This window comes from Lepisosteus platostomus, chromosome 2 (genome assembly GCF_059453375.1).
Source record: "Lepisosteus platostomus isolate fLepPlt1 chromosome 2, fLepPlt1.hap1, whole genome shotgun sequence".
Lineage (NCBI taxonomy): Eukaryota > Metazoa > Chordata > Actinopteri > Semionotiformes > Lepisosteidae > Lepisosteus > Lepisosteus platostomus.
Window position 1 is genome coordinate 80096078 of NC_142612.1, and position 23003 is coordinate 80119080.

The 23003-nt window shown below is 42.3% G+C and overlaps 1 protein-coding gene across 7 annotated transcripts in view; it reads right to left on the reverse strand.

Moving 5' to 3' along the window:
- Positions 1-23003, reverse strand: part of nlgn1 (neuroligin 1) — a 226984-nt gene that overhangs the window by 172602 nt on the left and 31379 nt on the right. For 4 of the 7 annotated variants that reach the window (XM_088621697.1, XM_088621689.1, XM_088621682.1 and 1 more), the window contains exon 2: positions 10649-11518. In XM_088621697.1, coding sequence (XP_088477823.1) covers positions 10649-11138 — 490 coding nt within the window. In that variant the 5' untranslated portion in view covers positions 11139-11518. Of the gene's footprint in view, positions 1-10115; positions 10176-10648; positions 11519-23003 lie in introns of all 7 variants that reach the window. The other 3 variants (XM_088621663.1, XM_088621664.1, XM_088621662.1) reach the window with 1 other exon arrangement.

The following is a 23003-nucleotide window of genomic DNA, read 5'->3' on the forward strand; positions in this document are numbered from 1 at the left end:
GTTGGGTTGATAGTAGTTACCTATGATATCCAATGATATCTAGTGATTTCTTGTAAAAGGTAATGGTATCAGCCTCGGAAATGTCAATAACATAGTTGAGCAGCTCGTTCAAGACTCCCACAATACTTTAATGAAATGTCACCTGTTCGCGGTTTTAAAGACACTTTCCCTTAGTTTGCACTGGCATCTGAGAGGACTTTGAATACCTGAACCAGGTCTGCTCTGTATAACTAAATCCTTGTAACTGACTTTCTACCTCCATCACTTCATTCCCCAACAGGACCTTCTGATCTACTGTACTGAATCTCTTTTAGGTCCCTTTGAAGAGTCCATCAGACTCAAAGATTCTCATGAGTGAAACAGCACAACACATTGGCTCAGATCAATCTTGGAGCTAACATTTTCTTTCACAATATATATAACTTTCCTTCCAAAAACCCCAGAGACTAGCACCCTGCTTAAGTCACATTTTGTTTCAGAGCTTTAGAGGTTGTAGGCAACTAAAAAACTCCAAATACTCTGTGCCACCTGTGACCAGTGTGTCACGCAGCTACTGTTCAATCCTGTGGTCAGAAAGGAAAGGAAACTGCCTGGACTTGGACAACAGCTTTGAAGCCCTGGCTTAAGACTTCAGTCACACAACTTCTAACGGTGATGCTGCAAGACACAGAACTAAATAAAATGATACCTGAAAACAGCTGTCATCTTTAATCGTGATAAAAGCATATCTACTCTTTGTTTCTGTGGTTAAATAACCTTAGCTCTTTGCAAATCAATTTAAAAAGGAATTTTTTAAAGAAAAAATAACCTTCCTATGAATGTTTACAGTGACTTCGAGAACCTTCTCATGCATACTTTAAAAAAACACGACCTTTAGCTTTCAATAAACATTAATCAGGACAATGGAGAATTCTGAGCAATGCCAAAAGCCAAAATCTGTCAAATGCCTTTTCTAGGAAAATCAGAAGCTGCTTTTATCAAACCGATTTCTTAGCCAAATACTTGTAAATGACATTGGCTTATCGGCCAGCAGATGAACGTGCCAATGAAAGATCCCCCTGCTGCTCCGTTTCCGGGGCCGATGAAAGCAGAGCCTGGACCTGGGTCAGGGGGAATCGCTCTAGTCCCACACCGTACAAAGCAGCATCTGCTACGTGCTCAGTGTGTAATTCATGCTCTCTCTTCAAAAACTGGCGATCCCTTACAAGGAGTTTCACTGCATTTCCAATCCATGGGAAGAAACAGCCAGTGCACTTTCATCCGACAGATGTTAAAATGGACACTCTGCACGCACCCTATAAAAGGTGTCGGCAGCAAAACCGCAAACGCTGGACAACAACACGCAGCAGCAGTCTGTCTGCAGAGTGTGGAAACCGCTGTTTCACATTTAGTTGACATTAATACTAATGACCTCAATATTGCTTCCACTCAAAATCAGCTTTGCTCCTAAAACACTACAGAATGAAGTGGATTTCGATGATGCCTGAAGGCAGAATTACTGGACATGAGGCTGTTCTAGAGTAAAAACAATCCTATCTGGTAAACGATAACCAAAGCATGGCAACACATCGTGTACTATACGCAGCACATAGGGCAGACATACACAAAGTATTACTGAGGACAAAACATGCTGCAATTTTAATTTTTTTAATTTTTAATCTCAAGTTAAGATGAGGGAGAACAATTCCACAGAACAAACAAAGCAGGTGATCAGGGCACTGAAGTAACAAAGCTAAACGCAGAAAAACAACACCGATCGCCGATCTGAGGGATGCCGATATGCTTAATGATGGGAGTGATGAGTTATTGACAGTAGTAATATAATTACAGCTGCAGGATGTGTTGGGCTGCCTTAGTAATGGCTGCAGCCATGGAGAACGCCATTGATCTGAGGTGGGAACAGGAGAGGATGGAGAAAACACCCTGACTCGTATACAAGCACGGCTTCCCCTGACCGGCACCAAGGAGCGCTCCACTGGGCCAGCCACACCAATGACTGCTCTCAACGTGCAACCGCCAACAAAACGCTGGCCAAGGTCCAGAAGTCGAGAGATTGGAAAAACAAGCAGCAGGAGGTTAGGAAACGCTCCACGAGTGAATCAAGAGATGCAAAATCAAGAGCAGCAAAAGTTAAAGGCAGAAAAAAAAACTATACAGTTCATTTGTTTGCTTCAAACCCTATTATTGGTGAAGTCTGACATCTTATTTTTGTCTTGAAAAGAAACTCAAGATGGTGAAGATAAGGCAATACATTCAATTTCTTATGGGGAATCCCAGTAAGATTTTCCATGTCTTTTTTAAAACTGTAGCTGTTCTCCAGCATGAAGCCAGCAAGCAGCTCTGCTGAAGGTGAGTGGAATTAGCCAGGGTCTCTGTACTGGCCAGACAGGCAGCTCTTCCACACTAATAGGCTTGAGAGCTCTTAAGACTTTCTCCAGCCTGTGACAAAGTGCAACAACTGGCGAGCAGATATTTTCCCACAATTTATTTAATATTTAATTGAATAATTGTTTTAAAAGGAAGTTGTAAATTTTAAATCACAGGCTATCATTTATGATTTCCACACATTAGGCTTCATATTCAAAACTGCTGGCATAGTGTCGTTTGTGGTCACGCTTATTAACATGGAGCAAGACCGTTCAAATGAACTGTGACATTCACCACAAATAATCCTAAAAGATATTGTTCTCATAATAGCATGGACAGTATGTTGGTATACAGGCACTCACTGCCATCGTATCTGGCGTTTTACCAAAGTCCTTCTGTTCTTTTTAAAGCGAAAAGAAAGTGAGGGTTTGAACACGAGTGAGTGAGCGAGAGACGGCCCCACACTGCTCTGCCGTCACCTGCCATTCAACCAAAAACCCGGAAAACCCTAAACTAAGCTCCGGTTTAAAGGCTGAAAAGAGCTTGAAATGGGGTGATAAACAAAAGCGGGGTCAGGCCTGCCCATTGTTATCTTCACTAGCTAGCGTTTAGTCACCGGCGTTTGCGTCTCCAGGAACACTGCCAAGTACCACACACCAGTTTGTCAAACCCAGAGTCCTTTTTGTTTTTAGCATAAATTGTAATTAAAATAACTTGGCAGCTTGATTGAGCATTTTTATGAAGCAAAACACACAAGAGTTCAGCCAAGATAAATGGACACACTTCCTGGATTTTTGCAAATCTCTCATAAATGTGTTGCGTGCATTTTAACAAGAGCTTTAAAGAGAAGTGGTTATATTCTTTTACTTCTTTCTTCAGCCTACAAAATAGTCACTCTTCAGAGGGTAAAACGGACCAAGTCACATTTTATACGGTAATCTTCAAACAAAATTTGGTGTTTTGCGCTTCATCTTAAAGCCCACATTTCTGCTAAGCATGACACTAATTCAATATTCACAGTTCAGAGATAAAATTACTACAATAACCCTGATTGTTTGTAATACTGAAATTATAAAAGCTTCTGAGCCTCTCTCAGCAAATTAAATCCAAGTACAATATTACACTACAGCAAATATGAGAAATGCCGCAGTTCACAATTACAAACATTGAACCATAATCTCTCAAAAATTGTAGGGCATATACAGGAAAGATGTGTAAAACCCAGGCTTTAAAGATCACATTAATCAGTAAATTCAAATAACTCTTCCCTTTTTGGCTTTCACCTTAATTTATCAGTAAATATGCACTACCAGTCTATATTCTGACTGTTAGAACGTTGCTAAATGAACTCAAATTCTGTGCAGCTCTGTGGCATGGCAGTTAACACAGCTGCCTCACATCATTTCTGCCCTAGATTCAATGCTGGCCTGGTGAAACGCTTGTTTTGTACATCACCCCCAAACCCATGCTGGAATCCAGAAAGAGCAGTGGTGCACTCTCGGGCCTGTCTTCTGTGTCCTATGCTGCCTGAGCAACATAAAAATGCAGTTTATGGATGGATGGGTACACCAAAGCCTGGATTTTCAAAATAATCCACCCTAACAAACCATGGTTTGGGACCTGTAAGGCATATTCATCGGAATTGGAACTGACCAGGTCAAGTCAAAATGAAGAAATATTAGACATATACACACCAAATAAACACATTACACTGACTTTATCATCCACTGTTAACAAAGGTATATCAATATACTGTATATATACAGTACATATATATACGGGGCGGAGCGGTGGCTCTGTGGCTAAGGATCTGTGCCTGTGACTGGAAGGTTGCCGGTTCAAATCCCGCAGCCGGCAGAGGAATCCTACTCCGCTGGGTTAGGGTTTGGTTAATCCCAACTGCTCCAGGGAGTCCAGGGAGTCCAGGGGTCTCATGGAGAGCAAGCTGGGGTATGCGAAAAGACGAATTCCTAATGCAAGAAATTGTATAGGGCTAATAAAGCAACATTATTATCCTTTGAGGGAGAATTCAGGAGGAGCAGGTTACTTCTGGGTATAGAGTCTGTGGCTAAAGTCCACTGCACACATCCAACACCCACTGCAATGAGTCCCTCTCTGGGCAAACAGAGCTCGGAAGTACAGTAAACCGCTGTGCTCTTGTAATGTGGCCATTTCTTGAGGTTAGTGATGTTAAGATGTATAAATGTAACTGCAGCAATGTAATCAAATGCTCCTGAGCTCTGGGGTCAGTAAACAGCAGTACTGTGCTCTATAGTTTCAGCCTTCAGTTACCATCAGAACTCAAAAACCAATACTACAGTCTGCAGAGGGACTCAAATCCAAACCTCTTTCCTGCACAGGGACACTGTCATGTGTTTGTTTTAGGGCTACAAAGGTCTCTGAAAAAGGTTCGGGTCTGAGCTTGCCTTTATCAGAGGACACAAGTGAAAACTAAACAGACGTTCATCTTAAACTGAGACCACGACAAAGTGCCGTGGCAGTATACACACTACCCATCCATGTTGTTAAGCTGATATTCTGTTAACTTTCAAGAAATGGCAGGATGAGACCCTTAGACCATTAGCTACTAACTTCCAAACAGGCTAGATGGACTGGAGATGGGCTCCTCAGTCAGTACCTTTCTTATGCTCTTTAACCTCCAGGATTGACTAGTAAGACAAAAAACAAAATGGTGGGAGAGCACGCACCACAGAAAAGATAAGAATCTGTTTGGTTTTTTTACATTCTAAACAGGAACAATATAGCTGTAGCTTACTGGGCGAGGTTGTTCATACATTGAAAAACAGCTCCGCATGTGACAGCAGTTTCTCCACAGAGCCGCCGCCCAGCAATGGACTTTCTCTTGCTACAGCACCGACTTCCTCACAGGGAGTTCTGAGATCATATCACTGGAACGGGTCTGATATCTTAAATCAAAAACGTCTTAGTTAAAAATAATTATCTGCAGACTAGTTAGCTCTTTGCCCACCTCAGTCTGGTAAGCCTTTTGGGTGGCTATTTTATGGGAAGCAGACCTCCTCCCTCCTCGTTTGCAAGCTGCATGTCTTAAATATGCATGAGAACCTGCAGTGCACAGCGACAGTGACCCGGGCGGTCTGGGGGGAATCCGTATCAGAGAAGGCTGCGCTGCAGTTTGCTCGCGTGTCATCACTCCTCCTTCACCAGCAAGAGCATCAGTGTCAACAGAAGTGGGGAATTAGGCTCATTAGCCTCACATGCTTATTCTGTTTAAGTGTCATTTATAAAACATTTATAAAATATCACAGGACCAAAACAGATTTAGTTTTCGCTGCCATCAATATTTGATGACAAATTAGACTGGCTTTGGGGTGTTCGATACATCACAATCAGGAACCTTCCCAAATCATTTCAGAGCTGTTTTTAATCTTGCTTACTTAGTGGTGCATTTTTTTAAAGGTAAGGATTCAACCTATAATTGTTTTTTCCCCAAACTGAGTTTCTGCAAACCAGGAAGAATTATCACACAAGAAACAATCAAGAATTACCACACAAGTTGCCAAAAGACACTTGCACTGACAAATGGTAGTTTTGCCTCCAGCATTATATTGTGTAAAAGATTTCATATTCATTTTGTACTCCACAATAATGATAAAACTAAAAATACTCTTTTTTGGTGCTTTAATAATGTTTTAAATTTAACCCTTCTAATGTCTTAGTACTTGCTCTAAAACTGCAAAAAGACTGTAGTTATGGAAATACTTTATCCTTTGTCAGCTGTGGAACTGTGGTAACTAGCACTAATGCACTACTTTCGTAAGATCACTCATTTTAAGTTCCTTCAGACAGAGAAGAGTCCCATGTAATAACACAGCATTAGAAATAACTACTGTATTTAAGTAATTGCATCAGTAAGTCAATTCTTCCCTAGTGCTAAAGATATTAAATACCTTCATAAAACCCTGGATGCTGTTCTCAAGGAGGGCTGAAGAATTTATCCTGTCTCTCACACTGGGAAAGTGAGGCCTAGAGCTGGTCCTGAGAGCTACATGTATGATCTCCTGCCAGAAACAAGACAAACTGCTGCCCTTCTCACTGTACCCAAGAGCAGCTTTGATATCAAATAACATTTCAGATCCAGAATGATAAGGCTTATGTTCGAAACAGTCCTGGTTTACCAGACAGATTTGTATCTTGTATAATTTTCCCTTTGACTACAAGTACTTTGCTCAAGCACTTAAGTCCATTTTGAGAATCAAAGTAGAAACAATGTACAACCACAGTAAGCAACCAAACTCGGAAGAGCATCAGTACTTCCATCCTTTCCAAGGGGAAGGAGGCTGAGGAGCTGCAGACAACGCAGTGTGGAAGGGTCAACCGCAAGGTCAAGACAAGCGAAACGTGAGGACGTTCAGCAGGCCGTGTCCAAGAGGAAGCTCGACAAGATAAAAACTTCCAGAAGCTGTAAAGTTTGTTTCACCCACAACGTGACACACGCGTCACAGACATAGAGCTTCCCTGAGGATCCAGTTCATCTATCGAAAAACAAGGCTGCAGCGTTCACATTTTCAAAAGGCACATTCTTGCAGCAAAGCCCCTGACTATCTTGTCGGCTGATGCCGATGGATTTGTCCATGATCCCTTTCTTATTGCTTTTTTATTCCAGGCGTCCCCCTGAAGCTGGGAATTTCCACACTAAAACCTGCACTCTTGCTTAGCTATTATGCAGTGGTGACCACCTACAGTGCTCCCTTGATTTAAAATAAATCTCACCGCATATTTTTCACAAGAGCAGATAATGTCACCAGCAGTGTGCTTTTAAAGCTCACCACAACAAAAACAGAAGTAACATAAAAATCAGTATCTGATGAACTGAAGCAGCCAGACACCTGCAGTCCAAAACCCAGGACTGACTCCCTTTTCTTCTAAAACAAATTAACTACAGATTACACCTCTCCTCAGAAAGACAATGCAACTTATTTCTTAAGATCAGGATGGTGGTTTTAACTGAGGGTTTACTTAACAGATCAGATTTCTTTTGTTTTGCAGTGTTGCACCCACATGCAGAGAAACACTCCTTTTCAGTAGCCCGTTCCTTTCAACCGATTTTCAGCGCCACCCCTCTGAAGGGCATGCAGATCCAGAGGAATACGCACACTGTAATAAACCCACAGACTGAAGTTTCAAATAAATAACAAAGCAGCTCCTCCCAGAGGGGCATGAGGATATTGTGTCCAACCATCCTGAAGGATGCACACAATATTATTGGCAGCTCCCCAGAGACTGTCTCTAATAAAACCTGCCCGAAAGAAGCCAGGTAGTCTATTTGATTTTTGTTTAACGCATACACTTTTATCTGAGGGATTAGCATTTTTTAAACTGGGGGCATTAACAAGAGTGCACACTGCTGAACAGCACAGACTAGGCTCTGCATTCTTCGGGAGTGTGATCCATCCCCATGTTTCTCTGTTTACAGCACAAAATCCATCAATCCATTGATCTCCCAGTTTACAGCAGTTATCACATGTGCCACTAGTGTCTTCTACAGACAAGTACTGTATAACCATCCCAAAGAAAATAACAGAATACGAATAAAAAAACAACAGAGAACATCATGTTGGCTTTAAGATTCATCATTGTGAGAAACACTTGCTAAGTTTTCGTGCACGCTTAAAATAAGGAGCATTGTTATGGCCATATTGCAAAAAAATAGCAAATAATTCCACAGGAACGGGAAAAAAGTACATCTTGGAAAGACTACATTTGGAAAAAATTATTTCAGCATGTGGACTGCAATCACTGTAACAATAAGAACACAGAAAAGTAATATCAAGTGTTTACTCTTGCAAAAGTACATTTTGAGGCTGTTTCAGCCAAATGCACCCAAAAATATTGCAAATTGGATGATAACCAAAGTGTCCATGAAGACTCAGGACAGTGCAGCCAGACTTTGAAAATATATATCTGAGCAGCTTATAAATAAAATGACAGGAATGATCTCTGTTGTCAGAAATGCAGAGCGAATGTAAACCACATTCAGGATTTCCTTAATAACAAAAAATACTCTTTTCATAATTTTGCTAAATTTATCTGTGATGCAACTGCTGTGTTGGGTGTTGAAAATAATATGTGACGTGGGCCGATTCAAACACAGTACAGTATTCCCAATCCGGCTCAACGCATCGCTCAAAGAAAGAAAAGGCATTACATCAGAAGAATTAACATCCCCCCCTTTCGCACAGGGAAACTTATCCAATGAATTCAAAAGTTTTTGGACTGGAAGAAAACAGAAACCAGACATTGTTGCTCTTTTCCTGCTCCAATAAACTTCAGTTTCAATAAGCTTGTAGGTAGCTGTACTATGCCTGCGGTGTAATTTCACTGGTGCTTAGTGAAGATAAGAGGGTTGAATCAGACGTTTTAGCTGGTGAGATAGAATTGCCAAAACATGCATAAGCTACCTGCCAACCTAGTTTTGTATAGTTTTTTTCAATTTTAATTGCAAAGGTGGAAAAATCGGCATTCTTTCCATTTCATTGAGATTCATTTCTTGTAACACAGGAAAAAGTATGTTATTCTTCATTACAGCTAGTACTATAATGAATACAAATGCCTCAAAATTAAAATAAAATGGCTGGAACAAAATTGCTAAGAATATCCCAACAGACAAGAATAATTGAAAGATTTCATTGGCGTGCACTTGCTGTATGAGAGAGAATCTCCAATTTGGGATGCAAAATTCAATGCAGAGCAGGCTGGTTATACATCATAATTTAGGAGACATTTCTTTTCTTTCACAGGAACCAGTTGCACTGAGGATACAATAAATGAATAGCGTGTTATTATTAAATGAAAAAAATTGATGTTTTAAAAATCAACATCGGGGAGACACAATTCTCTTCCACTATGCTGAAATGAAAAACCCCACCCTGTGCAGACAGAGAGCAGAGGAATGTGATGTTCACTCTTCACGGGGGCTGCAGGGAACAGTCCTGTCTGAGCTGTCGGGGCGAGGTGGGGAGGTCTGTGTCTGTGTGTGGCTGAGGGTCGGGGGGGAGGGGGCTGGCTACTCACTTCCTGGTCAGGGTGAGGCAGTTAATACACAGGCCCTGAGCCTGAAGGGGACTTGCTGCCCCCTGCATGTCTCACTGGAGCTTTGAAGAGCCTCCTAAGGGGCAAGCTGGGAGGTGGCAGAGGATAAAGAGACCAGAGCAAAGTGACTGTAACCACTGCCAACGTGACCCGTCAGAGAGCTAGTCTACAACACAGAGCCGTTTTATTTTTGTGCTGCAAGATGCACTTAAGGGTTTTAATGGAACCGACATCTAATATTCATATGGAGAATACTGTAGATTCCCCCAGGTAAGTGATTAAAAATAGCGTGCAACGATTTTTCTTTTTTGATGATGATGTTGTTTCCAGCCAAAGTAGTCATATTAACGCTATACAGTATATCTTATCATGGTTCCTGTCCTGGTTTTTCCACTGGGCCCTGCCAGGGGCCTGCCGCCCCTGATGAGATCGTGATCGGTACAGCTAGTGTAAGCCAATGGAACACGGATACCATCCGTTTTATTGAGACGTTTTGCAAGTGCAACTTCCTCGCATCTAATTCAAACTCCTTTTCCTAATGAAGTTTCAGAGACGTCATTAAGTACAGGAAAGTTTCTGACCTTCTCCACCTCACAGAACACCAGCGGACGACCATCTCTGATGTCGATAAATACAATCTCTTCCGTGGCACAGCGTTCATTATATTTTATACATACCTCCTTTTCTACATATTTTCTTGCCGGGTTTCCTGGCACATTCCTTGGATATTCTTTTTACTGCAAAATGAATAGAAGACTAAAAAATAACATGGAGCTCCATCACAGACAGTCGGAGCATGCAACACCACTATCTAACTTTAGAGGAAAAAAAATATTCTTTAAAGGTTTAATTCTTATTCATCATGATCATTACTTAACATCAGATAGATCCTTCTTTTATTATCCCAACTCATTGTGCCTGCACACACAATGGACAAAATGATGGACCTTCTCAGTCAGCGTGAGAGGGGAGGCAGAGGAGGAACTGGGGTCACCTGGATGAGCGTGCTGTGCAGGAAGGCAGGATGAGCGTGGACAGGAAGTTAGGAGACTGATGCTCACACACACGCGCACACACACGCACACGCGCACACAGAGAAAGCAGCGGCATGCACATATAGAAGACAAAAAACATGCACGAATCATCATGCTTGGAATTGTTTGGAAAAAAAGCAGAAAAAAGTCCCTGTTCGTTGCTGCTGTTAACTCACCATCCTCGGTTGGGACATATATGTTTAAGAAAAGGCAGTCTTCGCTCTGGTCTTGGACATATGTTGAGACTACCTCCAGGCTATTAGTAAACCACACAGGAAGCATGACCTCCGGTAACCTTCCTTCCAGGATGGTCTGGGGGCAAACGGGGGCGAACTGGGTGGCGTTGCGGATATCGGACCAAGAGGATGGGGGCTCCGGAGGCTGGAAACGCCGTTCTCCAGTCGGGGGCGCTGCATAAGGTACCCCAAGAAACTGGATTACAGGACCCAGGATCTCGTTGTTGAGTTCCTTTTTAAATCCCCTCACCTTGCCGTAATTGGTGGTCACCACCGGGTCCGTGTCGTCCAGCTTTTGCGAGGAGGCCACGACGGCCTGGAGCGTAAATCCCAGAACCCAGAGAACGAAGGGGCCGTCGACCCCGGAGCCGAGCCGGAGCCCCCTCCCTCTCCACACGCAGCTCAGCCGAGCGGGCTTGTGCAGAGACATGGCTCCCCTCTCCCACAGCCCGGGCGACAAATCCACCCAACCAGGAAAGAGCAGCAGCAGCAGCAAAGATCTCTGCAGCGGAGGGGCGAAAGGAACCCTATTTATATCCACTCCTGAGGTGCCAAACGGGGGGGTCAAAGAGAAGCGTATCGAGCCTCCTGAGCGCAGCACTGTCAAAGCCCTCAAAGACTCTTCTCATGGCAAGTTATTTCCCATCGATTTCACACACACAGAAGAAGCCACATCTTCACTCGCCGCTATTCATCAGGACACATCCTATCGACAATGCTGTTTTCCATCTCAGCGATAGCAAGAGCAACGCCATTTACTGCAGAGCTTCCTCTTATAAATCAAATCCAGTTAGCGGCGGGGCCGGTGTCCTGCAGGAAATAAAAAGGGGTCATTAGTATAAGGCAGAAAAATGAGGGCAGATTGGCGGCTTCAGTGCAATCTCTTCTGTGGCCCCCGAGTTGACCATTTAGAAATCGCCTTCAATCGTATCGTATCAGTCACTGGAGGCGACATAACTATCACTCTATAGAAAGCACCTTATTTTGGCACAGAAAGAGGAATATACAACTTTTTACCCCAAAAAGTAGGTCTGGTCCAAGCACAAAGTGGATGTATGGGGTCTGTCAAAGCAAAACTGATTTTTTTCCCCCAAGGTTTCCCGAACCCGTAAAATCTGTCTATGACACAAATTTCACATTCAACAGAGACTGCAGATAGATATCACCAGACCACTTACAAAAAATAATTACTGACAGACACGATGATAATGTTAAACCGTTCTTAATCTGTTTTATATTGCTCACAGAAATGGCTGTCTTTGTAAAGCAGAATATATCTTAACACATCAAGCTTCCATGTATATGACAACTAAATATAGACTCTCCACAGCAACAGTGTTAATGAGGTATGGGAGCACATTTATAATGTGAAACAACCTTTTCCCATCGGAGACAGACAGTAAAACGCAGCCTGATCTACAGTGCAATGTCATGTAGTTTCTACTTTTCCCAAATGGGAATGTTGGCATTCAATAGTAGTTCAGGTGGGAAGCTGTGTCAGCATGCGTAGGCTGCAAAAGAACAAGTAATAGGTCTATTCCATGCTGAAAAAAGAAGAAAGAAAAAGTTTCGGCCGTGGAGCCTTCTGAAGAAGTTGTTGTTGTCCTCCACGAAAAAGGCTCCACGGCCGAAACGTTGTGTTTTGTTTCTTCTTTTTTCAGCATGGAATAAACCTATTACTTATTCAATAGTAATACCTTGCTAGAATCATACATGCTGTGCAGCAGAAAAACAAGAGGTCAATTCAAATCAACATTAAGTCTCCTTATTTCATTTAGAGACAAATGCAAAAGCAGGCTGGTTAATTGGAAACCACTTGGGACCACAGCTGGCTCTTCACATTAGAAATTTGCTCAAATCCTCATGTTATCCATACTACCCTAAAATACTTTTTCAGTTCATTGGAGGCTTTTGTTGTAACTGTGGAATTGTTCCATGCTTTTTTTACACTCCACCCGTTTCATAGTTGCACATAAATGAAATTTTGCACTTTGCTGCCTTTAGGGGATTGTCTGAATTGAACTGAAGCTGTTCAGCCACACTTGTCTGTTCTGTGAGCCGATTATTGATAGAAAGTGTGTGAAGAAGGCATGTCTTCGCTCTTCAAGGTTGTCTTTTCAACTGGTGCATCTGGGGTTCAGACTCTGCAGTAGCTTCACCATTTAAAAAATTCACTTCTTATGGAGCCAGAACAGATGTGTCATTCTCAGAAAACCCTTGGGCGTTTTAACAGTGCAAAATAACAGGGAAGCTTACAAACTGGAAAAGACCATTCTGGTCAACCTGCACACTGTGATGCTGATACTCAAACCTAGATGATTATCTATGAAGGGTCTTAGATAATCAACTTAATCAATACAACTGTGTAACTTGTTGTAGCCCACCACAATTATACAGGTACAGTGATAGTCATTTACCTCTATGTCCAACAGGCCTCAGTGGAGTTTTAATGGTAGCACATGATCTATTGCAAACACACTATAATACAACAATCATGCAATGACCCTTCATCTTATTAAAGATCTGGATTTACATCCATTCTACATAAAGAGACAACCACCAAGCTGACAAACTTGCATTTTAACTAACAGTTGGCAAATTTGAGATTACTGAGCTGCCTGCAAATGAATGACATTGTACTATCACAATTTTAATAACAGTGCAGCATGACTAATAAAAATAAAAACCATTTGGCCTTTGGCCACTGCAGATCATGGGTGTGCCACTGTGTTTTTTACAGAACCAGTATCCTGTAGAAATAACATGTTCTTCCACACCTTAAGTGTTTAATGGTTAATGTTTGACCTCCATGTGAACCTTGCAGTAACGCACCACCTCAGAAAACAAGGCAGAGAACAATTAAGAAACTCCAAGAGCTGCATGAGTTATAAATAGAGGCTTTACTTGAAAAATCTGCTGTATCTTCTTGGTACAATAGGGAGGGCAAAAACACTGCTGGAAGTGATTAAAAAAAGCTGGGAGAAGCTTTAAACCCTCTTTCCTCAAGCTCATTTTAATAGCATCACTGATTGCAACAGGCTGAGAGTATTAAGATCAGACATCCTTTTCACCGAGCACTTTCTTCATTGTTTGCTCTCCTTTCAAGCTTATGAAGCATTGCAGGATGCCAATAAAATCTCTTCAACATACCTCAGTCCTGCCCAGGTCACTGCCAACTTATTTCAGTAAGACATTTAATCCTATAAACAATCTATACATTAATCAATCAATTAACTAATTCATTTCTTCTTTCCAGTTAGAATGAAATTCTTTCTCTAGGGGGAAGACAGTAGACAGTTTCAGTAATTGAACGCATTACCTCCTAGGAAATCCTCCTAGGAGAATACCTCAGAATTCCCAGCCTATGTGTTGCTTTCCCAAGGTTTCAGCGTTTCAAACAGGTTTCAGTTTTCTAGGGAACTTATAACTACAGTACATATTAACCTTTGAGTAAAGAAGTGCTTCCTGTTCTCACTTACCCCTTTATTTCCTACTGTCTTTTCCTCTTAACTTCCACTGTTGTTCCAAATGTTGTCACAAGAAGTTACTGAATGCATAATGATCAAATCTCAAATTCCCATTCCAAAATACTAACACTTGCTTGTTTTGAACGAAGGACTATGAACCAGAAGTAGGTAAAAAAAGGAAAGAAGAGCCAGGAAGCTTACGATGAGATCGGAAGTTTTTAAGTTTAAAACACTTGACACATAGGTCATTCCCCTAACCATTACAATTTGGTAATGAGACTGCAACTTATCTAGGTGACCTAAAGCAAGTGGAAGAGCAATGACAGATGTAAACACTGTGAGGTAGCAATTTTTATTACAGAGACACAATCTTGTAAAAAATGTGCCCACCTGTTGAATCCACACCTACCTGTTTGGTCTGATTATTAAAATAATTTAGTGTAATAGTGTGTATGGACTAATTATCAGAATGAAGATATTAGTAGTATTTATCCAGTGGCTCAGAGGCAGCATGGTTTTCTCCATTGCAAAAAATGTAAATATAGAGCACCTAGGGCATCAAAAATAGATCACAGATGAACCAGGGATTGAGAGACATTGCTGACATAAAGCAAACTATCACTTCAATATGCAATGTGTAGTATTATTTACAGAAATTGAAGTAGAAATAGTACAGACTGTGGGCAACCCAAGATAATCATTCAAATTTAAAGCATATAGATTAGAAACTGCAAAAGCAAACTCTGCTCGGCTACAGAGGTATCAGAAATACTTGAGAAACAATCTAGACTCATCCCAGTATTCATGAAATCCTGTGACCCTTCCACACTCCAGCCAAATCTCGAAGCTGCATATTGCAACATGGCAAAAGTTCACCTGGACCTTTGCATCCACTTTACACTGGCAGACAATAATAATTCCTAACACTTATATAGGTCTTTTCTGGACACTCAGAGCACTTCAGAGGTAATGGGGACTCTCCTCCACCACCACCAGTGTGCAGCCCCACCTGAATGATGCGACAGCAGCCATAGTGCACCAGAACACTCCCCACACACCAGCTCTCAGTGGGGAGGAGAGCAGAGTGATGAAGCCAGTTCATAGATCTGGATTACCACCCGGCCATGACTGGCCTTTACCAATGAGGTATTTGGCCAGGGTGACGGGTGAACACCTCTACTCTTTCCGAGGAACCACAGACAGTCAGGACCTCAGTTTTACATCTCATCCGAAGGACGGTGCCTTTTAGATTCCCCATCACTATACTGGGGCATTAAGACCCACACAGACTGCAGGGTGAGCACCCCCTTACTGTCCTCACCAACACCTCTTCCAGCAGCAACCTTAGCTTTCCCAGGAGTCTCCCATCCAGATACTGACCAGGCTCACACCTGCTGAGCTTCAGTGTGCTGCAAGCTGTGAGCTGCAGGGTGATATAACCGCTGGCAGATATTACTACTCCAGGGTCAGTCCTACATTCAGTCCTTTTTTTGTTTTCCGTGTACGAGACCAGTTCCAGTTTCAAGACCGAGAGCTGAATAGCTGACACCCGGGTATTTACGTTCGCACCTGCCACAGCTCTGCAAGCTCACCTCCACCCTTTCAGCCTTGAAAACCAGAGCCCGCCGCTTCGCGCACTGCTCCAGTAGGGTGGCCATTTCTGCCAGTTCAGGGCAACTGAACTCTCTCAATTTCTTCTCAATATGGGAAGCAACCAGCAAAAAAAAAAACACAGTCTCTGAAGGCTTGCCAACATAAATGCAATAAAGAAATGAGGAGTGAAACTAGGGCTGGGCGATATGGCCAAAAACATTATCACGATAAAAGTTCGTCGATATCGATAATTATCATCATTTCATATCATTTTGATAAATGTCAAATCATAATTTCTTTCACTCAGGAGAAAAAATCTGCCTTTAAACTTGGAAGTTGAAGAAACCAGACAGTTAATTGGTAAATTAAACAACTCTTTATTTTAAGAACACAACAAACACTTGCAGTATTTTGTGCAAAATATATATCGAACATTTATCGAACTTTTGTTAAAATTATATCGAGGAAAATTATATCGCGATAATTATCGTTATCGAATTATCACCCAGCTCTAAATGAAACAAAAGCCCACAAAAGGGAGTGGCCCAGACACTTGATCTGTCTGTGGCACAACCCTACCACAGACTACCTCTGAATGTGTTTTAAACATCCGACCCAAACCGTTTCTGAGACCTTCAATTCCTCTAGTTAAATTCCTTCGCCTTAATGCTCTATTTTATGTATGGTGATACACGTGTATTGTGTCTCAACCACATATCTATCTTTTTGCCCCAAATGCAGTCTTTCCATGAGAACACACTTCTTTGTCAATCTTTTACCCTGTAATAATTACTGTACATCCTCCCAAGGGAGGAGATTTTATCTCTTGCATTTGAGTAAGATTTTCGAACGTATTTTTTTGCCTTTTGTTTTTAATACAGGATGAAAGCTATAGGTTATTACAAAGAGGCATCTAGGATCGCTGAAGCTGTCTATACTGTAAAACAGGAGTTCAAACCAGAACTATCACAGGCTAAACATCCCATCCCTATACAGTTTACTTCAATGCAAGCTCTAACTGACCTTAATGATCTCAATTCACCTCCCATCACACTTTCATTACATTTATAAGCCAGTTTAGAACTATTTCAGACAATGTAAGCTTGCACAACTCTAACCAGCATGAAAAGCAGTGACTCTTGGGAAACCAAGCTACAGGTTTAAATGCTGAACATCACAGCAAATTAGACCAATACACAGATATAACAGCTCCAGCTCCTGCAAAATCGACGAGGGTTTGTTGTTTTTTTAAGAAACACATAATATCTGTGAATCTTGTTTTTAGCCTTTTCCTCTGCTTTCAGGTTTCTGATAATGGGATTTGACTTGCCAGACACTCAGCCAAGCACTGGCCAACAGTACTGTGGAATCAGGACTGCACCTCCCCAGTGCTGTCACATAGCCAGTCACCTTCACACTGCAAAGCCCCGACCGAGCAGTATCATGAACACACATTTCTTCTTTCTGAATTGTCGTGAGCATTTCATTTTCATTCTACTGCTCACATGCACCACTTCAAGGGTTTCCCGATAAAAAGTGAGACTTTTATGCTTATTATGCATTTTTATTTTACCTTATTTGCATGGGTCACACTTAAGATTTTCCAGAACAAACTCATTTATGGGAGGTCATCCTCCCACATCATCCACAGGTCCAATTAAAATAAAAATGACAAGTAAGACCACATCTGCACTTGTAAAACCTCATTTAGAATACTTTGTATACTTTTGGTTACCACAATCTAAAAAAATACAAGACGCATCTTAATGCACAGGATACATTCCTTAAACAGAAATGCTATTCAGACAAGCCAAAGAACTGAACCGTTTCAGTCTTGAACAAAGACAATGCATGCAAGTACTCAGAATCCTCAAAGGCACCAAGAAAGACAACCTAGTGGACTAGGAATATCAACAGTGAAACATGAACCAGAGGACAAACAACGTGGGCATGCATTTAAAATGGAGACAGGAGGCAATTCTTCAGCCAAAGGGTTGGGGGTGCTTGCAGCAAGCTTACATTGTGATGATGATCTTACGATTTCAAACAAAACTACAAAACAAACAAAAATGGCAAACTAACAGGGACAGGTAGATAAAGACAAATTACAAAAAACAAATGAGAAGCAAAGTGAGAGTGCTAAATTCATCATCCTGGACACCAGGGACTGGAAGAAAACTTCAATCCCTTCATGGTCTGCAGGACTCACATGTGACTCAAAGGTGACATGCCCATAGCCAAGCCCACACATAGGTGTGGAACAGCTAATGTGCTGCATTTATTCTACTCTGTGCTGCACTTGCTTCATAGTACAATTACTGTTCCTTCCTATCACCAGTACTCACACATGTTTCAAAACACATTACATGCTTAACTAGTTTAACTTTTATTCTTCGTGGCAAGCCCAGTGTGTGCAGTAATCCAACTCATTACTCTCATTCATGCTGCTCTGTCAGGCCATAATCTCTTGTGCAAATATATCACAGGGACAAGTATTTTGTCGTTTCATTTTTTATGAAAGCATTACCTTCTTTGTGGTTATGCCTTTGACATTACAGTGATGTGGCTGTTTTTCCCCAATATACCAAGGGATTTACACAGGTTTTTTATCCTAAATACTTCCAGTCAATATCTCAAAACTTTGTTTTAGTTTTTCCGTGCCCAGAAAAAAAGGAGACTTCCTCAAAACTACAGTACCTGACAACCCCACAAGCAGACACTAACTTACAGAAGGCTGGACATTGGGACAATACCACAACACCAGACCTTGGAATAACCAGCCCAGCAAACCGACTTCCCAGTTGTCCATCCTACTGACCCTGTCCGAAGAGGAACTACATTCCCAGAGGCCAGAACTGCTGAGCCCCTCACAGTGGGGGAGAATTCACAGGCGGCCCACTCAGTGCAAACCCACTCATATTTTGCTAGTACTGTGTACCGTTTCCTGTCCCAGGAGACTCAACGAGTAACCCAGTGGGCATCGACAGTTTATATTTTATTTAAAAGGCAATGAGGCATGAAAGGGAGTGTAGATTGCCCACAATTATCATTGTGAGCACATACTGTGGGCCTGCATATAGAGTTTGTATTCCATCGCCGAAGCCTGTTTTTTTGCTCTGTTTCTTTAAAAAACATTGATAAAATAAATTAATTTTAGGAGACAAGTGGAAGTAGGGTTTATAATGTACCTAGGAGTAAAATTCTCTTGAAGTACAGTGCCACCAAACCCTGCATTGCTGTGCTTAAAATCCTACTAAGAGGGAAATTATCCCCGGACATGATTAATGGTCTGTCCTCATGGAACCAGCCAGTTCCAACCTTGCTTAGCTTCCGAGACCTGACAAGATCAGACTCCGGAGAGGCAAAACGCCAGGATCTTAACGCAGAACAAAGAGAGAGATGCTCTAGTTTAATCAGGTGTTCTCATGTTAGGAGCCTTAACACTTGAAAACCTTTAAAATAAATAATTATTTTTAACTCATACTGTAGATAAAGTGTATTCCAGACATACTTCATAAAATGAAAAGACTAAATCCTTTTGGACATTCTGTCAGAGGCATATATTTTGGGAATACCCAGTTGTGAAGAGATTCTGGATGTATGCAGTGAATACCGTTTCCCAGCTTTTGAAGGTTCAGATTTACAAATAATAATAATCCTGTTCTATTTTTCTGGAATAATGACTCTGCCTTTCTTGACATTAGTGCAGGATTCTCCTGGCAGGACTGAGTTAAGCCAACAAATCTCTTCCACAAACGTGGAGGAAACACGCTCTTTCTTTCAATGATACCCGACATGGTGCTTCAGGGATGTTATTCTTCTGGAATGCACAAAAAGCCAAATCAACAAATCACGTCCAGCCACTATAAAGGTGTGGACCACCTCTGTTCAAGACCCGGCTACACACCCAGGGTCTGTAGCTGACTCCACCTCTCCCCTTGTTCCAAATACTGAATATAATTTCATAAGGATTCATAGCCAGGTATGCAAATGCACACAGTCTTTATCACAGTCTTGCCTCCGTTTATTGCACTTTATTATTTCAAACATTGATTACGCTGTGAATAGTTTTAAACTTAATTTATGCTCTTTAACCTTACGGTCTTGCTGACATGTTCCATTCTGTTGTTGAAATAAACAAGGGATCAATAAAAAAAGCCTGGTTGAAAAACAAAATGGAAAACGGAGGTGTTGAGCCTGATTTAAGCTTGACAGCACTGCTCACATGGCATTTCCAGTTCTCCCACTACTGGAAATAACATCCCACTAAAAGTTGGAATATTTTGACAAGATTACTTAAGGCCAGGTCCAGTACCTCCAGCCCTGGTCCCAAAGGGCCCCCAGTCCCGCCGGTTTTACAGGTTATCCTCAATCACAGACTGTATACAGACTCACAGTCTGTCTGGACTGACTGGACAGGGACTCTCAAGGACCAGGGTTGGAGACCCCCGACTGAGGATGACCTATGTTAACAGCTAGTCTCAACATAGTCATCCATAGTCATCCACTTTACCTGAATCCTCAGGCACTAGTCCTGCATCACGCAAGCTATCTACCTGTGATGGGGCCGTGTCACCGTCACCCCTATTTGTTTTCAAGGAGGAGCCCAGACACAAGGAGGCCAGCTGTATCTCACATACTGTATATACCGCCACCTGCACACAAGGAGCAGCTCAGACATAAGAGATAAGACCACTTTATTGGCCACATACACTTTCTTGCACTAGGAATTCATCTTTTTGCATACCCCAGCTTGCTCTCCATGAGACAGACACACAGACAGGGAGAGAGAAGCTTGGGATCAGAGTACAGGGTCAGCCATTGTACACAGCGCCCCTGGAGCAGTTTTGGGTTAAGGGCCTTGCTCAGGGGCCCAACGGAGTAGGATTCCTCTGCTGGCCATGGGATTTGAACCGGCAACCTTCCAGCCAGAGGGACAGATCCTTAGCAGTCCAGGCTTGTGCAAGGTGTGAAAACACTGGACCAGCCCAACACATAACAGACCAGAACATCCCGAGACTGTAACTACTGCATAAATCAGCATGTGTGTGAAAGGTGCAATTTTACAATAAATTATACAATTTTATCTATGAATGATTTTCAAGATACTCAAGGTGATGTACTGTGGTGCATATATAACACACAGCAGTGAAAAGAAAGAGAAAGGCCCAGCATATTGACATGGCAAAACCAAGAGTAAAACTAAATTCCACATTTAAACCTACAGAGAAAAGACAGGTCTTCTCAATCGTTTTAAGGATGTCAGTATTCTCCGTATAACTGATGGACTTGGTCAGGCAATCCACAGGCCTGGTGCTCTACTGAGTCACAGGTGTAAGCAGACCTGACAGTGAAAACTGGGCTATTCAGGAAACACACGGTAAGATCTTAACGTGGATCTGGACTGTTCAGTAGAGGAGAAGGAAAGAAAAAAGGATTTTGCCTTTTACACCATCACCATCTCCATTCCAAATTCCAATTTAATTCCAAATTAGTCTCCTGCTTATTTAGGTATTGAAAAGCCATGATACAATTATTAAGACACATAAAAACAAGAGGCAATGCAAATTAGACAGCCCATCGTCACGGGTTACAAACAGCTAGAGACAGGGCACACAATAAGGGCCAAGCACCCTCCTGCTCTTCCCCTGGATCAGCGAGAACACAGCAGCCAGACAATTCCTTGAAGGCTGAAGACCAGGACGAGTGGCACCGAAAACACTGGAGCATCCAGCTCAGCTCCAGGGCTGGACAGCGCCGGGTCTAGGAGGAATCCATCACGATCGCACTCGCTGCCAGTGGGCTGGTTAGAAATAAAACTGGGTCTCCAGCTGGCTGGGCCCACATCACTGATTCCAGTGGAAAGGCCTGTTCAGCCCTCACCACCAGCCAGCCTTTAACTCCAAGAGGTGGGTCAAGAACTTTTTTCCATCACTTTCAAGCCATATTAAAAAGACCAACCATGTTCTTCTTTGTACAGCAATAAGAGTGGACGGAGCCTTGTTGTGTTTACAGTATTTGACTTCCAGGAGCAGCCGGTCACCGGCGATAAGAGGGCACATTCAAGAGCTCCGAGAGCCACATCTAAAGACGCATGAGTCTGAGGACTCCACTGTCAGAGCAAAAGTGTGGTTTTACATGAACGCCTGAAGCTCGCATTGGTGTGGCGACAGGTCCACCAGCTTGGCCATCAGCAACAACATTCGTGTTATAACGTGCAGATTCAACACAGAACAAAACCGTGCCGTTATGGAAGTGTGCCCCGGCGAATACATGTACAGTACGTTTCCCATGGTTTGTCCACGCTTACACACGCCATGCTTTTACCCAGCTTCTAAAGCGCCTCGGTCTCGTCAGGGTCACTGTGGTCAACCGCGCACACATCTGCGTCCCACCCACACCCTCACCGCTCGGGGCAGCTTTCCGCAGGCTCCTCGCCCTCTCTGTCACCGGCTCCGTTCATTGTTTCTTTATTTTCCAACGCAGGACAGACTATCAAAGATGTCTGCGCATAAAGGGGAGATGTTAAATCACTATCGGTAGTTTTTTTAAAACACGGTAAACCCTCCATTACGACAGGAGAGTCTTTTCATTATTTATGAACGCGTAGCTCCCTCCCCTGTGCGCACAGGGTAAGGTTTGCTGTGTAGGTACCCCGAGGTGCAAGGTGTTCGGATGAAAGACAGTCAAGACGTGAAAATGAACTGGCCATCAGCCATTTAGCGCCTTCTTCTTTAACGATTCCCCTCCGCTCCCCTGTTCTAATTACTGCTGCAATTATTCTAAGTCACACTACAATAGTAGGTGAATACAACTGCTAACATGCTACAGTATTTGAAACCTCAAAACAGCACAGGCGAAGCCCATACTGTAGAGGAACACGTTACATTCAAACTGGCCAGTTTGTATTTTAGATATTTCGGTGAGTTTTTTTTTTAAACACGAACCCTTTTTTCTAAAAGATACCAAGAACTCTAATCTTTTAATTCCAATTTAGCAGCTATCCTCCCCACAATTTAGCACAGCGGATCTCACTTATATTAAAGTGCGTAGGACTGCCTTAATGAAAGATAAGACACCCTTTCCGCTTAAAGCCTATTGATATACTATACACATCTATATAGTGGTAATTAGAAGCAAAGTAAGCTATTTCTACTGAACTGGAAAAATGCCCACGTATGCAAACAGCAGTACTATCAAATGGTGTCCAATGATTAATAGCAAACGATCTTTTG